This window comes from Xenopus laevis, chromosome 9_10S (assembly GCF_017654675.1).
Source record: "Xenopus laevis strain J_2021 chromosome 9_10S, Xenopus_laevis_v10.1, whole genome shotgun sequence".
Lineage (NCBI taxonomy): Eukaryota > Metazoa > Chordata > Amphibia > Anura > Pipidae > Xenopus > Xenopus laevis.
This window is the reverse complement of record NC_054388.1, coordinates 93,769,662-93,789,052: the sequence shown is the minus strand read 5'-3', so window position 1 is coordinate 93,789,052 and position 19,391 is coordinate 93,769,662. Positions and strand designations below refer to the sequence as shown.

The 19,391-nt window shown below is 37.7% G+C and overlaps 1 protein-coding gene across 1 annotated transcript in view; it reads right to left on the bottom strand.

Moving 5' to 3' along the window:
* The window catches only part of baiap3.S (BAI1-associated protein 3 S homeolog), a 147,206-nt gene that overhangs the window by 42,132 nt on the left and 85,683 nt on the right, over positions 1-19,391 (bottom strand). The window contains exons 8-12 of the mRNA XM_041578550.1: positions 14,995-15,208; positions 12,842-12,886; positions 11,706-11,783; positions 10,247-10,349; positions 6,738-6,845 (exon numbers count right to left, since the gene is read on the bottom strand). Coding sequence (XP_041434484.1) covers positions 6,738-6,845; positions 10,247-10,349; positions 11,706-11,783; positions 12,842-12,886; positions 14,995-15,208 — 548 coding nt within the window. The remainder of the gene's footprint in view (positions 1-6,737; positions 6,846-10,246; positions 10,350-11,705; positions 11,784-12,841; positions 12,887-14,994; positions 15,209-19,391) is intronic.

The window sequence follows — 19,391 nt, the reverse complement described above, 5'->3', positions numbered from 1 at the left end:
CCTGAGGCACTTTATTTATATAAGGTATCACGTATATATACATACGGTATCGCTTTCCAAACTGCAAAGGGGATGTTACTCCCAAAAATAATTGATCCCCTGAACACTTTTGCAATTTATACCAATTTTCTATTTTTAGCCATTTCCGATATATTTGAATTTTTGGACTGCTAATCCCAGGCATTTTGCTCAGATGAGATTAAGGAAACCTAAGTTTAACTGGTTCTTGATACTCAAAGGCAGCTGTAGAGCTGAAAGCTTACTATTTCGGCCTAAAACTGTATTAACCTGCTAATATCTCAGAAATCACTAAAAACAGAAAATAAATGTAAATTGAAAAAGTGCTCAGGGGACCACTCAGTCATTTTTTTTTGGGTGTTTAAATTACAGTTTCCAGCTATCCTGCAGGGCTGGGCACAGAACAGATGGTGCTGCTTGGATTGATTTATAGACAGCTTTGTTCTTATTTGATAGTTTTATCTTTGAGAACTTACAGTACAGTGATAATTTAACAAAAACCATCAGCAAATCACAAGGGGATTTGGATTTAAATACAGGTATGGAACCTGTTATCCAGAATTCTCTGGACCTGGGATTTTCCGGATAACAGATCTTTCCGTAATTTCCAATGAGGATTAATTATATCTTAGTACAAGATATTGTTTTATTATTACAGAGAAAAAGGAAACACTTTTTAAAAATTTGGATTATTTCATTATAATGGAGTCTATGGGAGTGGGCCTTTTTGTAATTCGGAACTTTCTGGATAATGGGTTTTTGGATAATGTATCCCATACCAGTGGTTCCATTTGAATAGTTCCAGCACAAAAAAAATAATTGTCAAATCTTTTCACCCCCTATGATAATTTGGAGTAAAATCGCCCCAAAAAATTTAAATTAGCCATAAGATGTTGTCACCCTTTTGTAAACATGCCCCTTTATGTTGAACGGACTCAGGTATCAGCTTCCATAAATGTGTCGATTTGGTAAACATTTTCCCCAGCATAAGGATAATTATTCTGACAAGTTTTACTAAATAACAAAATTGATGGCACTGCTGTAAATCCTTCAGCAATCGTCAGTCTGATCTATATCAGCGCCTTAGTGTTCATACAGTTTGCTGTCACTTTTTAAAGCCCTAATTAGCCAAAGACCCAGTCCAGGAAACCTTTCAAGAAAACAGTAATAGGTTCCTGTTGAGTGCAGAGGTTTCTAGAGAATAATTTCCACTGACATAAGGAACAGTTTCTTTTCAACACAAAAGCTCCAGCTTTGCCTTTTATCAGCAATGTCTCCCATGTCAGAAGCAGAGGAATTCGGAGATGCTGGGAGGGCAGAGGACCAGCCAGAAATCCCCTCAGCCTTGTAATGAGGAGCAATATTTTCTCCAGGTGCAGGATATTAAACCAGCCTTGGCCCCCACCTAAACTTAGTTTTCTCTCAAGTGCTCATTTAGCTCAATGATTATAGAAATAGGTTTATCTAAAGGCAGCTGCAGAAACATTGCCTAAAGTAGGTTGTACAATTAATTACCACAAGTTGGCCATTTTAAAATGACTCTATTGAAGGAGACCCTGCTACACCAGAGACCCCAACCTTAGTTTCTCACACGAGTCTGAAAGAAAAGCAGATCTTCTTTTAGTTGCCGCATTTCCTTTGGTGTATTCCAAAAAGGACAAAATCATATGTGATACTGTAAGGTAATTTTTTTTATATACAATTCTGTCAAATTTGCTATCTGTGTTTATAGACATGGGTAGAACTTGTCCCAATTATCTTGTGATGTATAACATTTTACACTTGATTTCATCAGGCTAATGTGAATTCCCAGGAGTAAATGAAAGCTGCAGAAGGATGCAATAATTGTGCTATATTCCCTTGAGAACCAAGGCCCAACAAGCAGATGTCCACCGCAACACATACAAGAAGGTATATCTGGATAGATGGCACTTGTATATACCCTAATTGATGTAGTTAATACAAAGTGTCTCACTAAACAACCAGAGGGTTCCCTGCAGAAGCGACTGGTGTAAAGTCATATGATGGAACCAAAGGCATCCAATATAACATTGGCCTAAGGCAAACAGTTGGTTAGATGTGTGTGAAAATCACTTTCTTTCCTGTTGGGACATTGTTTGCCCCTGCACAAAGATGAAATGTCATGAAAATAAAAAATAACCATAATTATCCTCTACTCACAAAAAATAGCACAGCCTGCAGAAGGATAAAACACAGTACATATACTCAGCAATTACTCATGTACAAGGAACACAGCCAGTATTTGACCCATTGGGGTTAATAATTGAACAGTGCATTTGGTCAGCTTGGAAGAGTCCAATCCCATGTATCAGGCCCTTCAAGTTGAACCTAGGCAAGCTACGGTAGTTCACTTGAACACTTGAGTCCCTACTCCCAGGACTACTCCCTACAGCCAGGACTCTAATTCTACTAATTCTCCTTGGTGGAGCTTCAGGCTTCTCACTAGCTAACCTAAACTTATCTCCCACTCCTGGAGTAAGCTATTACAGAACTAACCTCAACTATCTACACCTACTGGGCCTGCCTCTGCCCAGGCCATAACCTGCCTCCATCTTCCAGGAAGGTGGAATCTAAAGAAAGAGGGAGATCACATATTTGATTCCATTTTTTTATAGAACAGAAATGTGACCTCTCCTGGCCAGTTATATAACTGCTAGGAAAATGCTTTCACCCAGGAAATAGCTTCAAAGCTAAGGACCCACTTAGCTGTCTAAAACTCTATGGGACTAGGGGGAAGATTCTGGACGGTCTAAAGCAGAGAAAGGGTAAGTTGGAGCTGGAATTAGAGAGAATGAGAGAGTATTACAAATTTAGCAGCAAGTATATAATTTGTAATTCCAGCCACAGCCTATGCTGGTGTTTTACCAGTTAGGCTGGTAACTGGCAGTAGGATGACAACCCTATACACAGATTCAAAAATACAATAAATGGCAAACAAATGTAAATATAGTTATTGCCAGGCTATGGCAAGTCAGAAAATAGTAGATAGTAAACATAAATTAATTTGTTGGATAAAATTACCTTATCATAGTACAGATATGGGACCTGTTATCCATAATAGGCAGACCTGGGGGTTTCTGGATAAGGGACCTTTCTGTAATTTGGATTTCCATACTTTAGGTCTACTAAAAATGATTTATACATAAAATAAACCAAATAGGACTGTGTTGCCACCAATATCGATTCTTGCAGCTTAGGTAGGATCAAGAACAAAGTATTGTTATATTTTTACAATGATTTAAGAATTACTTTTTAAGAAATTAGAATTACTGTATTTGCTGAAAATGAGCTGGCCTTCCTGTAATTTTGAGCTTTCTGGATAAAGGATTTTGGGATAAGGGATTCCATTCCCATACCAAGCGGACAATTATCCCAATAAAAAATCAGTAAGCTTGACAAAATATATGTAGCATCAAATGTAACAACATTAAGAGCAAGGGGAGTCAGGACAATAGAGATATGTAGGGCACCAGGCAGGATAAATCCTCCCCAGATAACATACCTGTGTATAGGTACGAAACTGGTTAACAAATCATAGCACTGGGGCAAGTGGAGCCCTTTGCATGTCACCCATTGCATATTTTGTGTATCCTCTTCCTCAGGGGATCTCTGCCTTTGCTCTTTCTCATTTACCCACAATTCCTAATCAGGGGATTGCAATCAACGTTCTATCGGCGCTAGACCAATCAAAACGAATGTCAGGCTGGTTGCTATGCTTAACTGCACAGGGCAGACTTTGCCCCAAGTTGCACATTACTCAAGTCTATGCATGTGCTCAGAATGCAAGAAAAGGAGTTATCTTTGACAAGAACCGTTAAATAAGCTCATTAATATTTATGAATTAATTAGGAAAGAAAGATACCCTCCAGTTCCTCAAACCACTGTCAGAAATAATCCTCATTAACGACAATGTGATAGAAAAAGGCTTAGTTTTTTTTTAGCATATGGTGGAAATAATTTCATACCTACAATATTCATTTCTGATGTTAGAGTATATGAAGGTCAAAATGTATTTCTACAGGAAACACAGCTATGCACATGACACACCAGTGTGCTGCTAAATTTAAGGAGATAACATGGAAAATGATACCTCGCCAGCACCTCAAAATTGTCCCCATCACCAATTTTGAAAGTATCCATAGTGAAGCCAGGTCCATTGCATTGCACAACTTTAAGGAACTCTTTGGTACTTAGGGTGAAGGGTATTACATTTTCTAATCCTGGCTGACCTCTACCTAGTCTTTTTTTCCACCCTGACATACCCCAATATTATATAATGTTCTGCCTTTGTACAGGGCACCAACTGCAGTTAGTTAATGAGGTATGTTGGTATGTGCACTATATTTCATTACATGATGTGGTTCCATTGCAAATACCCACCCAACACAGTCATGCACCCCATCTCTATTTAAAACACTCCAAAGTTTAATGAGACGTTTAACTGCTCTCTGGAGATTCTTAGTGCGAGAGCGATGTTTGAAGGGCACCATTGTCTTGTCAATCTTGTGACAAATTGCTTCTCAGTGGGAGACAGATTATTTTCCGCTAAAACTATTCAGTTATTCCAACATGAACATTATGAGCCGACCTAAGGTTTCCAATTATAGTAAGTGTGTTTGAGCTTGGTTTGATTTTCTTATATAAATGCAGTGTTTAAACCAAATTATGAAATGTGCTTAAATCTTCCCAAGAATATCTCTTCTGAAAATTAAGAATAATGTTTGATGGGATACCCATTCATACATTTAGGGGCCGATTCACAAAGGGTCGAATATCGAGGGTTAATTAAACCTCGATATTCGACTGGGAATTAAAATCCTTCGACTTCGAATATCTAAGTCGAAGGATTTTAGCGCAAATAGTGCGATCGAACGATCGAAGGAATAATCCTTGGATCGAACGATTCGAAGGATTTTAATCCAACGACCGAAGGAATATCCTTCGATCAAAAAAACGTAGGAAAGCCTATGGGGACCTTCCCCATAGGCTAACATTGAGTTCGGTAGCTTTTAGATGGCGAACTAGGGGGTCGAAGTTTTTTCTTAAAGAGACAGTACTTCGACTATCGAATGGTTGAATAGTCAAACGATTTTTAGTTCGAATCCTTCGATTCAAAGTCGTAGTCGAAGGTTGAAGTAGCCCATTCGATGGTCGAAGTAGCCCATAAAACACTTCGAAATTCAAAGTTTTTTTTACTTCGAATCCTTCACTTGAAGTTAGTGAATCGGCCCCTAAGTATAGCTGGTGGGAAGCCAGTCATACGAATGGGTCCCCTGTACCATTGATGCTACTATGTTCAGAAGCTCAATTGTTAGCTTCTGGGTAGAAAATCCTAAAGTAAACTTTTACTCCCACCTGTCCCCACTTTCCCCCCGAACAATGGCAGTGGTGGGTTCATTTAGTAAGCCTACTACATTGGACTCAAAAATATATAATTGAATTGTGATCTGTTCTTGCATTCTTTGTCAAGGTTCAGCTAATGATGTCTGTCACTATAATTATCACTATGTCGCCCAGGTCCCATGTTTAAGGGCTATGCCACAGCTACCTGGGACAGTATACTGGGCTCTCCTTTTATAATGACCTCCTTTATCGTCCCACTCTTGATTTGGTAAATGGTCTCAACAAAATAAAAAAATGAATTTGGAGAGCAATACTATCTGAATACTGACTGCTATGAGCCATATCATCTGCCATTGTCTAATAAAGAAGTTATTTGTTTGAAGCAATCACTCTGGACTGCAGTTACTTTCAGCCTGATTGATCTGTGCATCAGGAGACACCCAGGGTAAGGTGCTTTAAGGAGCCACTACACACTGCTAGGAGTTGCCCACAGCTTAAGGGTATCCGGAGTACACTGTCATTCAGTCACACTACTCACACACTTCTCAGGCCCACCCACAGGTGTGCTACATTGACATACCTAAACCTGATTTCTTGATTATTTATCAATCTGCTCTGTTTTTGCTTTAAACGTCTAAATAGGCTCTAATACAGTGATCCCCAACCAGTGGCCCGCGAGCAACACGTTGCTCATCAACCCCTTGGATGTTGCTCTCAGTGGCCTCAAAGCAGTTGCTTATTTTTGAATTCTTGGCTTGGCGGCAAGTTTTGGTTGCATATAAACCAGGTGTACTGCCAAACTGAGAATCTTGTAGGGTGCAATTCTGTATAGGGGGCTACCAAATAGCCAATTACTGCACACATTTGGCACATCCAGGAACTTATGCATAACTTTTTTTACATTTCACAGGTAAAAAAGGTTGGGGACCCCTGCTCTAATCCATGTCATTTCAATATAGGAAAACATGATTCCCCAGGGCTTTTCCGAACCCTGCAAAAAGAGAGTGGCACCCCCCACTCCAGGATTTCAATTTGTTAACCCTGAGAAGAATGCATAATACATAAAAGGCACATATGTCTGGCAATGATGTTTGTAAACCACACATTCTAATAACAATAGTGAGCAGCGGTGGTCTGTCAGATACGCCATAAGGTAACAATATTGTTACATACAGTGCTACGCAATATGTTGGCGCTATATAAATACATGTTAATAATAATATTAATATATACAGAAAAGAACATTGTTTAGCAGAATGTAAAGCAATTAATTAGAGAAACTCCTCCATATAAAGGAAGGCTGTATAATGTACATGATACTGCAACAGATGCTACTTATATTTCAGTGCACTTACCTGATTTGTAATTAGCTTGATTATAAGGTGACAATCTCCTTGAACTCGGGAAGAGCTTGTTCGTGGCTCTAACTTGAACCATTTATCTAAGCCTCCGACTGGAATCTCCTATAATCAATAAAATAATCCATTACATGCCATGTTTATAGTGAACAGGGAGGTGCAATAGAAATAGAACAACCACTGAATCCCTTTACAATTGCACAAAGAGAAGAGCTTAACCTCTGACCTAGCAGCTTTTTAGCCAATGGAAGCCATAGGGATTTTTCTGCTGTGGGTACATGTGGGAAAAAAACATGCACTCTGAATTAGAAGTGTAACCCTTGAATTTCTACTTAATTAATTTACTTTTTTATTATATATTTGATTTTGTTGATATAGAATGCTGTAGGAAAAAAAATGTTAGTGACATACAGAGGGAAAAAGTGAAGGCTCATGTACTAATTGCATGAGCAAATTATTTAAAATTGATGCGAAATTGATTCTATTTAGAAAGCCACTTGTGTTCATACATGCAGCTTTGCAACCTGTGGTGACTACCATATGACCCTTTGGCCTGCTCTGAGGAATTACATGAATTGATTCAAGTGGACCATCAGCCTGGACCTGGCAGTAATATCCAAAGTTCCCATAGCCGATTGCATCAATAGTCACAACTGACATGCCAAGTGAATCGGACAGTAATGGTGTTTTTTAACGCCACACCCCAGAAATGATGATATTCTAACATAAATGCAGGAACACACTTAGGGGCAACTTTATCAAAATGTTAGATTAGAGCTCACCACCAAAAACACACCCACTTTCTATTCAAACCTATACGATTTTATGAGGCCTATTTGTCGATAAATATGTGTATAAAAATCTCATAGGCATGAATAGAAAGTGGGTGTGTTTTACAGCGGTGAGCTCTAATCTGACACTTTGATAAAGCTGCCACTTTATCTGATTTAAGACTGCTTGAGGAGTCGTTAAGAAAACCCCATGTGATCTTACTAATCGCACAGGGTTTCGTGCTAGAAAAATCTCTGCAATCTTCTGTTATTTCACCCAAATGGGCTTTTGAAATTATGAAAAACGTTGGATGGTTTTAAGTGCAATCTTAATTCATCCCTTTGGTGTGCACCTTGAATTACTTTGCAATTCTGTGGGAAAATGCTGCACTATGGTTAATTAGACATAACATCCAGATTTCATACTGTATTACTAAATCAGACAAAGAGGGAAAAAAGAGATGTGTATGTGTATATGAACCACCCATTATTGTTAGCCTTTATAGCCAGACAGAATTGTACTGGGGTGAATGGAGCCACCGAGGTTGCCACCTCAAGGCCCTCCACCCCAGTCAAAACCTCCAGACACTAGCACCAGCCATACCTGACCCCTCCCAGGTGCGTCTGCTCGTCCAAGCCCATTTTACTTTTTCCTTGCCATGACTGGGGATGGGGAGCATCTGTTATATCCGGAAGGGGGTCATGGGTCAGGGACCCACCAGGTTCCTGTGTCTCGTCGGTCTAGTACGACCCTGCTCCCAGATTCAAAAGCTTTCATTGAACCTATTAGCATCTCTATGGCATCGTAGCTATCGAGGTGTAAATGCAAGAGGAACTTGCTGAACTCACCCACCATGTGACAGTTTAAAGTTGTGATACTATCAGTTTACACCCATTGCAGTGAAACGTTTCCTTTAGTTTAAGGCCCATTCATTGCTCATATCTTACGCCCTTGGCTATAGCCATCTATCTTTTTGCCATCTCTTGCATATTCTTCTAGAATGCATTGAAAAATTTCAAGTCAAGTCATTTAGTGATCTGTTTAGTAGTGTCAATTGGTAGATGGCCATGAGTGATAACCTTAAAGGGTGGTTCACTTTTAAGTATACTTTTAGTGCATTGTAGAATGGCCAATTCTAAGCAAAGTTTCAATTCGTCTTCATTTATTTATTTATTTAACTTTTTGCCTTCTTCTTCTGTCACTTTCCAGCATTCAGATGTGTGCTCTGTGAGGCTACACATTTACGAGCAGATTTATCGAAGGTCGAACTGAAAATTCGGATTTAAAAAATTTGAATTTCAAGCTAATTTTTGTGTACTTCGACTAGGGAATAGTCCAAATTTGATTAGAATTTGAAAAAAATGTGAAAATTTGGTGCAATATCAATAGAATGCCTGTTGTAAGTTTTCTGTACCTGATCTTTTCAGTTTCTAAATGTGTAGAAGTCTAGTCTAGTATTTACTTGTGGTTTTGGCACCTTATTCTTGGTCATTGGTGTATTAGCCTATGATTAACGGAGCTGCTCCAAAACACGTCAGGCTTGGTTGTCTAACAGCTTGATGCAATAAATTACTGCTTTTTTAACTGGCGTGTTGCCTGGTCTGTGCTTGAGATGCACTTGATATTTGACTCTAGAGGCTTAGTATTCAGTATGTTTCTGCCCATTTAAGTCTTGGTCTTGACCATTCTTGGTACTGCTTCTTCCCAGATTGTTGCAGTTTTGCTTTCTTGATGTACTGTTATGGTATTAGTCTTCTTCCTGACCTGTTCAGGTACTGTTACTCTTTACTCCTACTCTGTTTGGTAATTCCTTGCTCGTACTTTGTCCTTTACTTTTCTTGATATAGCCTATACCTACACCAGCCAACTGTAGCTACTTTCTACTCTACCCTCACCTTCTTTTGTGGTTGCTCTTGGAATTCCATGCCTTAAGGCCTGGCATCAGATGAGCGCTCTTCCAAAAGAAGCTGTGGGTGCTTATAGGAAAAAAGGGACTTGGACTTGAGTAGCCTCAAAAAAGGCTAATAGAAAGGGCAAATTTATTACAATGGGGAAAATGTAATAAAAGTTGCAAAGAGAACTAATTTGCAAATAAAAATGTGCATGTTGCAATGTGCGCATTGTCAACCTTTAACATCTGCTTGAAGGTGGTGTAAACTTTTGGAGCAAACATAACATCTTTTTCATTAAGAAGTTTTATTACGCTGAGCACTATTGTAAACTATAAAATTTGTAATCACTAACCTACTGAGGGGCAAAGTGTTTGCAAAAGCAACATTTTTCACTTTGCAAACATTTATTCGCATTTTCGATTTTTGTTTTAGCGACCAATATTACCTTCCCCCATATGTTAGAAAAAGCCATTTAAGCACTACTGAAATTACAATTATGGTTGTAACTGCAAACATTAATGCCTAGTAAATTAAATTCCTCCCTAGAGTTTGAAGGGGAACTGTTACACATTTCCACTGTTAAATTCCTATCAGTGAATGAAATAAAATATTTTCCCCCTCATGGCACACTTTTCCTCTTGCTCTAGAGTCAGTTTGCATGTCTTCTCACTCTTGTCACTTATTAGTCTCTTATTGTTCTAGACAATGTTCCAGCTGGGACAATGATATAATATAATAATCATTATAGGTCATAACTAATCCAGTAAAGGGAGTTACAAGGCAGCCAGTTCATCATATTCATATTCACTGAAATAGAACTAGTAAAAATGCCCGTTTACCTACATTTATGGAGATGTCAAGGCATCCTAAGAAATCATCTGCATTGTCTTCAGCAGACGCTGCAGTACCATTTGATCTTGCTGATTTGACTATCTGCTTGAAGTACCTGTAAAAAGAAACCAGTGCAGTTAGCAGTTTTATATTAAAAAATAACAAAAAATATAAATACTGTACACATATAGATATAACAATTGATGTTTTTCATACTGTTAAACCTATGAAGCCCTTCAAATATATTACAGCCCATACCTATATAGGTTTGTTTCCAAGAAATCTCCTAATTCCACATAATGACCTCTCACATTTATGTCCAAAACATTTCCAGGAGTGTATCTCATCTTGAGCTCATGTTGCCGAACTCTGTCATGTTCTGCTTCAAGTGCTTTGTAAAGAGAATCTGTTAATGCTGCTAGAAACCATAATTTCATGGGGGAATGGATGAAGTGTTTTCCGGTGCTGCTATTACTGCCCACCGTGAACAAAAATCTCACCATTGAAGCAACATGAGGGCTTTTCATTTTCCCTTTAACATTTTTTTTCTAAATGGCATTCAGTTTTAAACAGGATCAGCAGTGCTAAAACAACCCATTAGCTGATAAATCAGAATCCATTTCCCTGAACTATCTGTAAAAGAAGCCATTGTGAGCGAACAATTCCTACAGAATAAAAAGGCTTGCTTACATTTGTTACAAGCCACTGTCCTATGCTTCAAGGTCATGTACTGAAACAATATTATCTTTGTGTGTCAACATCTTGAATAAAAATGAGCAACAAAAAACATGTGCTGGTTCTCATAATAAGAGATTATAGCAGCTGTCAAAGTCTTTGCATTGTGTCTTTGCAATATGCAATAGAAGGAATTATGGACTCAAAATTATATTGTTTCTAGCACTCACACAAACCAGGAGTATAATGTCATTTGAATCAAGCTGAAGTCATACTACAACAAACTAGCACAATAATTAGAGAATCTTAGGCCCCCGTGGTTTAAAAATGTTTGTGGCCAATTTATTAAACCTCAACTTTTCCGGTCAGACTTTTAGACGCCAAAAATCTAAAAAAGTAGAGGGGAAAAAATGGCAATTTATTATGCAACAAAACTGCGACAATTCCGGATACGAAAATACTTCAGCTGAAACCTGTCAAAATCACAGAGAAGTTAATGGCAGATGTCCTTTTTACAACTGGAAGATCTTTCTTTCATCGTTTTTCTGTTTTTTTCGATGTTTGCTTTTGTGCAACAATACGAAAAGTTGTGATTTTCTCAACGTTCCCATTTTGTGTTTTTTCAGTTTGGATCTTTTAATAAATTTCATGAAATTTGTTGTTTTAGAGCAGGTGAGTTTAATTGTTAATCCTATAGCAGGTTGAGAGCTTTGGTTAGTGACATTTAAAGCTATACCCTGAGAACCTGCATATTCGCCTTATTCTTCACATCACTCTAATGCACCCTTAGCCTTACCTGCCCATTCCTTTGAATCCGGTGACTTCATTAAGCTTTTTGCAAGCTTCTGCAACTGACACATCATCATCATGATCCCTAAAGTAGAAAATCATTTTGAATACAGATTTTTGTGCTGCTGAAAGAAATAAAGCTGGTGTTAAGGATGATCTCTTGTAAGTATTGCTATTTGTAAGATCCTCCTTTGCAGGTTCATCTTATGGTGAACCTTATATAGCACTAAAATAATTTATATTGCTGATCGTGGAAGATATTTCACCCTTCATATTATATACAAAGGAGTAATAAGTAGATTCACAAAATCTATTAATAATGCGTTGTTTGGAAGAAGATGAAGGGTCAAATTTTTATCTTGCATTTTTGAGTGGTGTCATGATTATAATATGGCTTGGGCCTTGCGCTTTCCAAATTTGTGTTGTTGCTAATCTGTTTAGATTTATAGCGAGATCTTTATATCATTCCCATGGCAGGTATACAGAATACTGAGAGAATATATGATATGCCATGTTCTGTAAACATGGATTATTTTTGGATGATCTCTGATTTCTTGTCCCATATGTGCTAGCAGATGGTGCTTGAAATAAACTGACACATATAGCAGCTAAAATATTGAAATGTTTGTGCTTGCACCAGGCATCTGATAGAATAAATTATACACAAAGCAGTAAAAATAGATTAAAAAAAAACACAAGGTGGCTATAACATTTATAAGAACCATATTTAATGACAAGACTTCTGCATATGACTGGAGATATAGCAGTCCTATGTAAACAGGATAACTTTGTCCTGACACTCTGTTTCCATTATCTGTTCATCAGCCCACATTTGCACAATGCAGTAGAAAAAGTTTACAAAAAAGCCCCACTATGGCCTTTTTTTGCACTTCACAGACTGCAAGGGAAATAGTGAATTACCCATTTTATGTTGCTGGCCTTGTTCCTGCTAAGTATCCATTGGACCACTAATTTGAGCAGCATAGAAATATGGGTAGGGGTTGGAACACTATCCCTTCTATGAAGGTACAACTTTTGACCAAAGTTTCCTTCTGTGATTTAGTTGCCCTTTCAAGGGTGAAATTGTATTAAATAATATATACCTTTACAATAAATTATTGATTATTTGCTTAGTTTACATACCAGATATCCAGGTGTAGTTGGTCGCTACATATATCATCTATTTCACTTCAAGGAAAAAAATAAATGTTAGATACAAATAACATTAAGATATATCTTAGAGTTAGAGGAGTTCTATAACCTTCTGGTCATACCAAAACCCTAGTTTCTTACAGCCAAACTTCATTACAGATGCAAAAGAGAAAACACTGCATTATCAGCACTATGTCAGACAACTTTTTCTTATCTTCATGATATTACAACATCATTAAACATTCGGAGCGAGGACATATTTCTGTTTAGTTTTCTGTTATAGAAAAAAAAACATTTATTGAAGCTTCCAGTTTTATTTGTAAGAGCAAATAATGTGGAGTCAGATTTGCACAGATCAGGTGGGATTCTCATTAAACGATTCTTTTGCATCTTATTGAAGGAGACAGTTTTATTGGGCAATATTGCTGTAGGGTAATGGTGTAGTGATTCAGGGTGTTTTGTTCTGAGCTATTTCCAGGTCAGTAAATATAAGCCAAATACAGTGGTTGAAGCAGGCCTGCAGCACAAAGGTTTCCAGGATGTGGACAATACATCCACATATAAAGAACTATAGGACTAAGAACTATAGAACTATACCATAGCATAAATATCTATGTGATATGCAGGTTATAGCTCACTGATTAGTGATGGGCAAATAAATTCGCCAGGCCTGGTGAATTTCCACATTTCAAAACAATTTGGACACGCGTCGGAATAGTAGATTGTTTCAAAACTGTTGCGCGTTAAAATTTTTCGGACTCCCATTGGCTTTAATGCGGGCGTCAGAATTGAATTTTTCGGCAAAGCCAAACGGGGCAAATTCGCCTATCACTGTCACTGATATATCTGTACTTTCCTTTGAAAAGTAATGGATAATAATAGATAATTGTCTATTAGTGTAGACTAAAGAAATGCTTCTAAAGTTGGCCCATACGTTATAAAAACGCTTATTTGGCAAGGTCTTCAAATAAGCGTATCTTTCCTCTGACGCCCAGTCTAAATGACTCAAATCTGTATCTTAAATCTGCCAGTGTATGGCCTCCTTAAGTCGAAAATGACAAAATGTATTACTATACCCATTCTTGTAGGCAAAGAGCTGTGTAATATAGAAGTTTATTCAAAATCCAGCAATGTAAAAATCTTTGAGAGTATGGGTCGGCCATAAGAGCTGTAAGCACTGGAAGTGCCAGGCTGCAGTATTTGTGCCGCGCATTTTAATTTGTAATTGTGAATGACATTATGACTATGAAGATTTTCATTCATTCAGGTCATAGTATATCTAGTATAGGTAAATCTAAAAACAACTGGACTTGCTGAGTAATCAATGAAGACGTTTCACTGCTCATCCGAGCAGCTTCTTCAGTTCAACTGGTGACTGGTTGAACTGAAGTGGAAGTTCTCGTCATATAAACTCTTCTACTAATCCAATCACAATGGCACATTGTAACTCTTCAAAGAGGTGACATCTGAAGAAATTCACAGAGGTCTAGATTCTGTGATAGGATTATGTGATAGGATTATGTGTCATGCAACTCCTAGAAAGAGGTGTTACTTGTGAGAGTTGCATGAATGGATGTGTGAAACCGCCGGGGTAAGATGTTAGAACAGCATTGTATGTAGCAGACAGGTTCAGGGATGGTTTCTCCACCTTGACATGAATCGCCTCGTTCAAACCAGCGGTCTTCTTTATCCAATATTTGGACCTTGCTATAATCAAAGGAGTGTCCCTTGTCTTTTAAGTGCAGAAAGACAGCTGAGTTTTGCCCTGTAGAGTTCGCCCTCCTATGCTGAGCCATTCGCTTGGTGAGCAGTTGTTTTGTCTCCCCAATGTATAGATCTGTGCACTCCTCGCTACACTGGACTCCGTATACCACATTGCTTTGTTTTTCATTAGGAGTTGGATCCTATGGGTGTACCAGTCACCTCTTTGAAGAGTTACAATGTGCCATTCTGATTGGATTAGTGGAAGAGTTTATATGCAGAGAACTTCCCACACCAGTGACCTGAAGAAGCTGCTCGGATGAGTAGTGAAACGTCTTCATTGATTACTCAGCAAGTCCAGTTTTTTAGATTTACCTATACTAGATAATTGTGAATGACACACACACACAAGTGATGAGCGCTGTTACTATCAATTTACTCACAAATGAAAGTTTTCATTCCACACAGGGTTCAAAGTGTTGCTTTTGACTTCAGTGACCTGGATATATTTCGCAGGCAGCACTTCCCTGATGCTGGAACGTTTCTCTATCTTGTCTTTCTTCTTTCTGAAGCTGAATTTTCTCTCTTTTTTCTCTTCGGTCTCCTTTGAGCTTTGCATGATCATAATTCCCAGCATGCAGTATGGATCGCTGAAACCTATCCCAATTATGGAGAGGAACAAAGAAAAAAAAAGATACAGCAAAAAAACCTTGACGTGTCTGAGTTTTGCCTTTAATGAGAGAACACGTTGTACAGAGTTGTCAACCTCTAACGAGCCGAGCACTCACATTATCACGTTACAGAACAGAGATAAAGGAAACCAAAGGCTTCTATCTGTATAATACAGGATATCACATTCTTTTTCTTATATCAATTTAGGAGCCGCAAATTGACGCATGTCTACAATCTGGACTGCACTCATTGGTAAATTACCACCACTGTCAATATGGCTGATTAAAACCGATTTTTTATTGATATTACCAAAACAGACCTTACAAATAAAAATAATATTGGGACATTTGAGTTTCTTATAATCTTATCAACCTTGAAATGTTAAAGTCTATGTTAACCACAAGTAAAACCAGTCTAATAATAATGAGTCTATTGAACATTGTTGTTGTACAACCTAATAACCAAGTTAATAATACAGCCTTCCTCTCCACCTCTGTGTATTGCTTGGCAGGCTGCCTTTAGGACTATTAAGGGTTGCACAAACCTTGCAGACTTGTAATTTACTTGTGCTGAACTAACAGTACATGGGAGAGTTCTGTCAATTCAAGAAACACTATATGTGATGTGACAGCAGCGATGCTGAAGCAAAGTGACATTTGTAAGACAAGACTTACAGTGATGCCTCAAATGAAATGTTATTTCTGACAACTGAAAAAAACTATAAAATGGGAGGAAGCAATATATTATGCCATACATTATATTCATTACATGGGATTCATTACATTACATGGGAGCCTATTGTTATTTTATTGTTTTCTAAGCTAATAACAGTCTTTTATAGATAGCCAGAATAAGTGCATTCCTCAATTCAGATGAACAATGCACCTTTATTGATGTGCCTTCAAATAGGTGAATATCTTACTTGAATAGTTTACCGCAATACAGGCGCATTTTCTTGACTCAAAAAAAAAATGATGATTCAGGTTTACTTTAAAATAGTATATTTCTCTTTAGAGGACTTATTCAGAATAATTCGGCTCTGATCAGAAGAATAATTTACCTAAGGGAATGTTTTACACATCTATAATTGGGCTGAGTTGGCAGTTTATTGGCCCCTGTAAATGCCTGATTGACATTAGACTGGGTGGAACAGAAAACTGCTAGCTCATTTGGCCATGGATGGAGAAGGTACCACCCTGATCTTCTGCAGTGGCGTAACGATAGAAGAAGCAGACCACGCAGTTGTGAGGGAATCCAGTGAACAGGGGGGTCTGCTTTTTCTTCTGTAATTCTGTACCGTTTCTGAAATAATGAAGTTCATCTTTGCTACATCTCTCTCAGCATCTGTTTCTCTTCATTCTGCCTTAAAGCAGCAGTTGAGTGTCAGATGAATGATACAATATATCTTATAGGGGGGCTTCCTTTCCTAGCAGATGTATTAGAGCTCACTCAAATAACTGATTCCAGTACAACAAAATACATCTAACAAAATAACTGCCTTTTGCACAAATCCTGCATGTAGAGAGACATGATGTCTGGGGATTTTAATAGAGTGAGCTCTAATACATCTTCTCGGCAAAAGGAGCCCCCCTATAAGATATATTGGAACTGTCAATGAATATCTGACACCCAACTGCTGCATGAAGAGAGAACAAAGATAAACAGATGCTGAGAGAGGAATAGTGAAGATAAACTTATATTAAGAAATTTTCATTTTTCAGTATGCTGAAGCTTATATTTAATTTAAATTTTTGCGATAGTTCCCCTTTAAACATTTTCAGTGATATTAAAGTTACTTGCAAGAACTTGCTATTGAAAACAGCATTTGCTGAACCCCTGGTCGTTACTATTCAAACAATGTTGCAAAAATCTTAGTTCTCCAGCAAAGACAGGTCTGTAAATCAACTGCCTTGTCTTACATTGTTTCAACAATCTGAGCTACCGGGGCAGAGAATAGAAAGGGACAGACACTTTTTTCAATAGCAATATCTGTACAAAAAGCTTAAAAAACATAGAAAATTTGTAATGACTGTATTTTTGCAATACACTCATTACAAATATTTTGTATGAATTTCAAAGTTGCTCAGAATCATGATTTCTTCTATTAGACAAAAAATATTTTTCTGGATTGATATTCCCTTTAAGAATGACCTTTTAAGGTTGTATTTTAGTAGAAAGGAACTAAAACTATAGAATATTTTACAGTTTTTGCCCCCAGTTTTAAAGGGCATGTAAAGGCAAAAAAATAAAATCCCATTTTCACTTTCTTTAATGAAAAAGAAACCTACATCTCCAATATACTTTAATTAAAAAATGTGTACCGTTTTTATAAGAAACTTGACTCTATGCAGTGAAATTCTCCTTTCATTTATTTCTGTGGATAGGTATTGTCAGACGGTCCCTAACTGCTCTGCAGGGAAACAATCATACTTATGAACAGCAGGGGGAGCATCTTTGTTTATGTCGATCCCTAAGCAGCCCAGAGAACAATGAACATGTGCACAGTCTAAGGGGCAGATTCACTAAGGGTCGAATTTCGAAGTAAAAAATACTTCGAAATTCGACCCTCGAATTGAAATCCTTCGACTTCGAATATCGAAGTTGAAGGATTTAGCGCTAAACGTTCGTTCGATCGATCGAAGGATTTTTCGTTCGATCGAACGATTAAATCCTTCGAAACGAACGATTCGAAGGATTTTAATCCAACGATCGAAGGAAAATCCTTCGATCAAAAAAGTTTAGCAAGCCTATGGGGACCTTCCCCATAGGCTAACATTGACTTCGGTAGGTTTTATCTGCCGAAGTAGGGGGTCGAAGTTTTTTTTAGAGGGAAAGTACTTCGACTATCGAATGGTCGAATAGTCGAACGATTTTTACTTCGAATCGTTCGATTTCGTTCAAATTCGAACGAATTTAACCAATTCGATGGTCGAAGTACCCAAAAAATACTTCGAAATTCGAATTTTTTTCATTCGAATCCTTCACTCGAAGTTAGTGAATCTGCCCCTTGGTCTTGCAAAGATGTTTAACAAAGTTACAAGATGGTGATCCCCTGTAGCCAACTTTGAAAGCATAAATCATTTGTTTGATTAGGCTTGTGGTGCAGTAAGTTCATGTTTATATTTAGTATACAAAATACAGCATTTCTAGCCTTATTCTATTTTAGACTTTACATGCCCTTTAAGTGCTGAATATTGGATAAACATTGTCTTTCTACATTATGTCTTCATATTCTCTGAAGATGTCTGCGAGCTAAAATCGACCGATATTCAAGCTATTGTAATAGTTAGTAGCATGTTTGCAGTGTGTGTTCATAGAGAAATGTCCCCAAATTGATGAAAAACAGCTTCAACAATGGCATAATATTTGATAATTGGCAATGTGATTGCCAGCCAAGTGATTACAAAGTTAGAATTAGTTTCCATTTAACAGCTTTCATTGATTGTACTGGGAATAGATGTATTGCTTTCTCAGATGTGAATTAACAACTCCTGACAAGAGCCTGCAGTCCTATGCACTGACAGGCAGGACCACATCTGACTTAGTAAGGGGGTCATGCAGAAAGCAATAGAAAGAAAGCTGCAGGTCTTTCTGGAAGAAAATAAAAGGGTGGTCATTGGGTGTTTGCAGGATGACAGGTCAAAGAAGAATTAAGTCTGTTCTGGTTTAATTTTTTCCAGTAGGTTCTGTGTAGAACTAAAAGCAGCTAACTGGATGTATGAGGATCAAGGAGGTTAAGCGTACCTAATCTGGATGGTGCAGAAAAAAAAAACAGGCAGTGGGCGCTGCGAAGGTCCACAAACAGACCATCAGAAATAGAAGTTAAAAAGTCTTAAAAAAAATCTTTATTTATATCATCATTTCTACAGCCTTATGAGTTCCGTGCCTCTGAGCTTACGATTAAGTCCTTTTGCAGGCATGAAACACGTAAGGCTGTAGAATGATGGTATCAATAAAGATTTTTTTACTACTTTTTAATTTGTGGATCGTCAGAGTGCATATTGCTTCTTCTGCATCATCACAGTTTGCAATGGAGCTGTGAATTGTGTTGGTCCTCTTGTTCCAACAAAACTTTTTGTTGGTCCCTGAAGAAAAGCACAGCAGTGCTTGAAATTTTGGAATATTTTAAATAAACCACTTATTTGAACGTTTTCCCATATGAGTACAG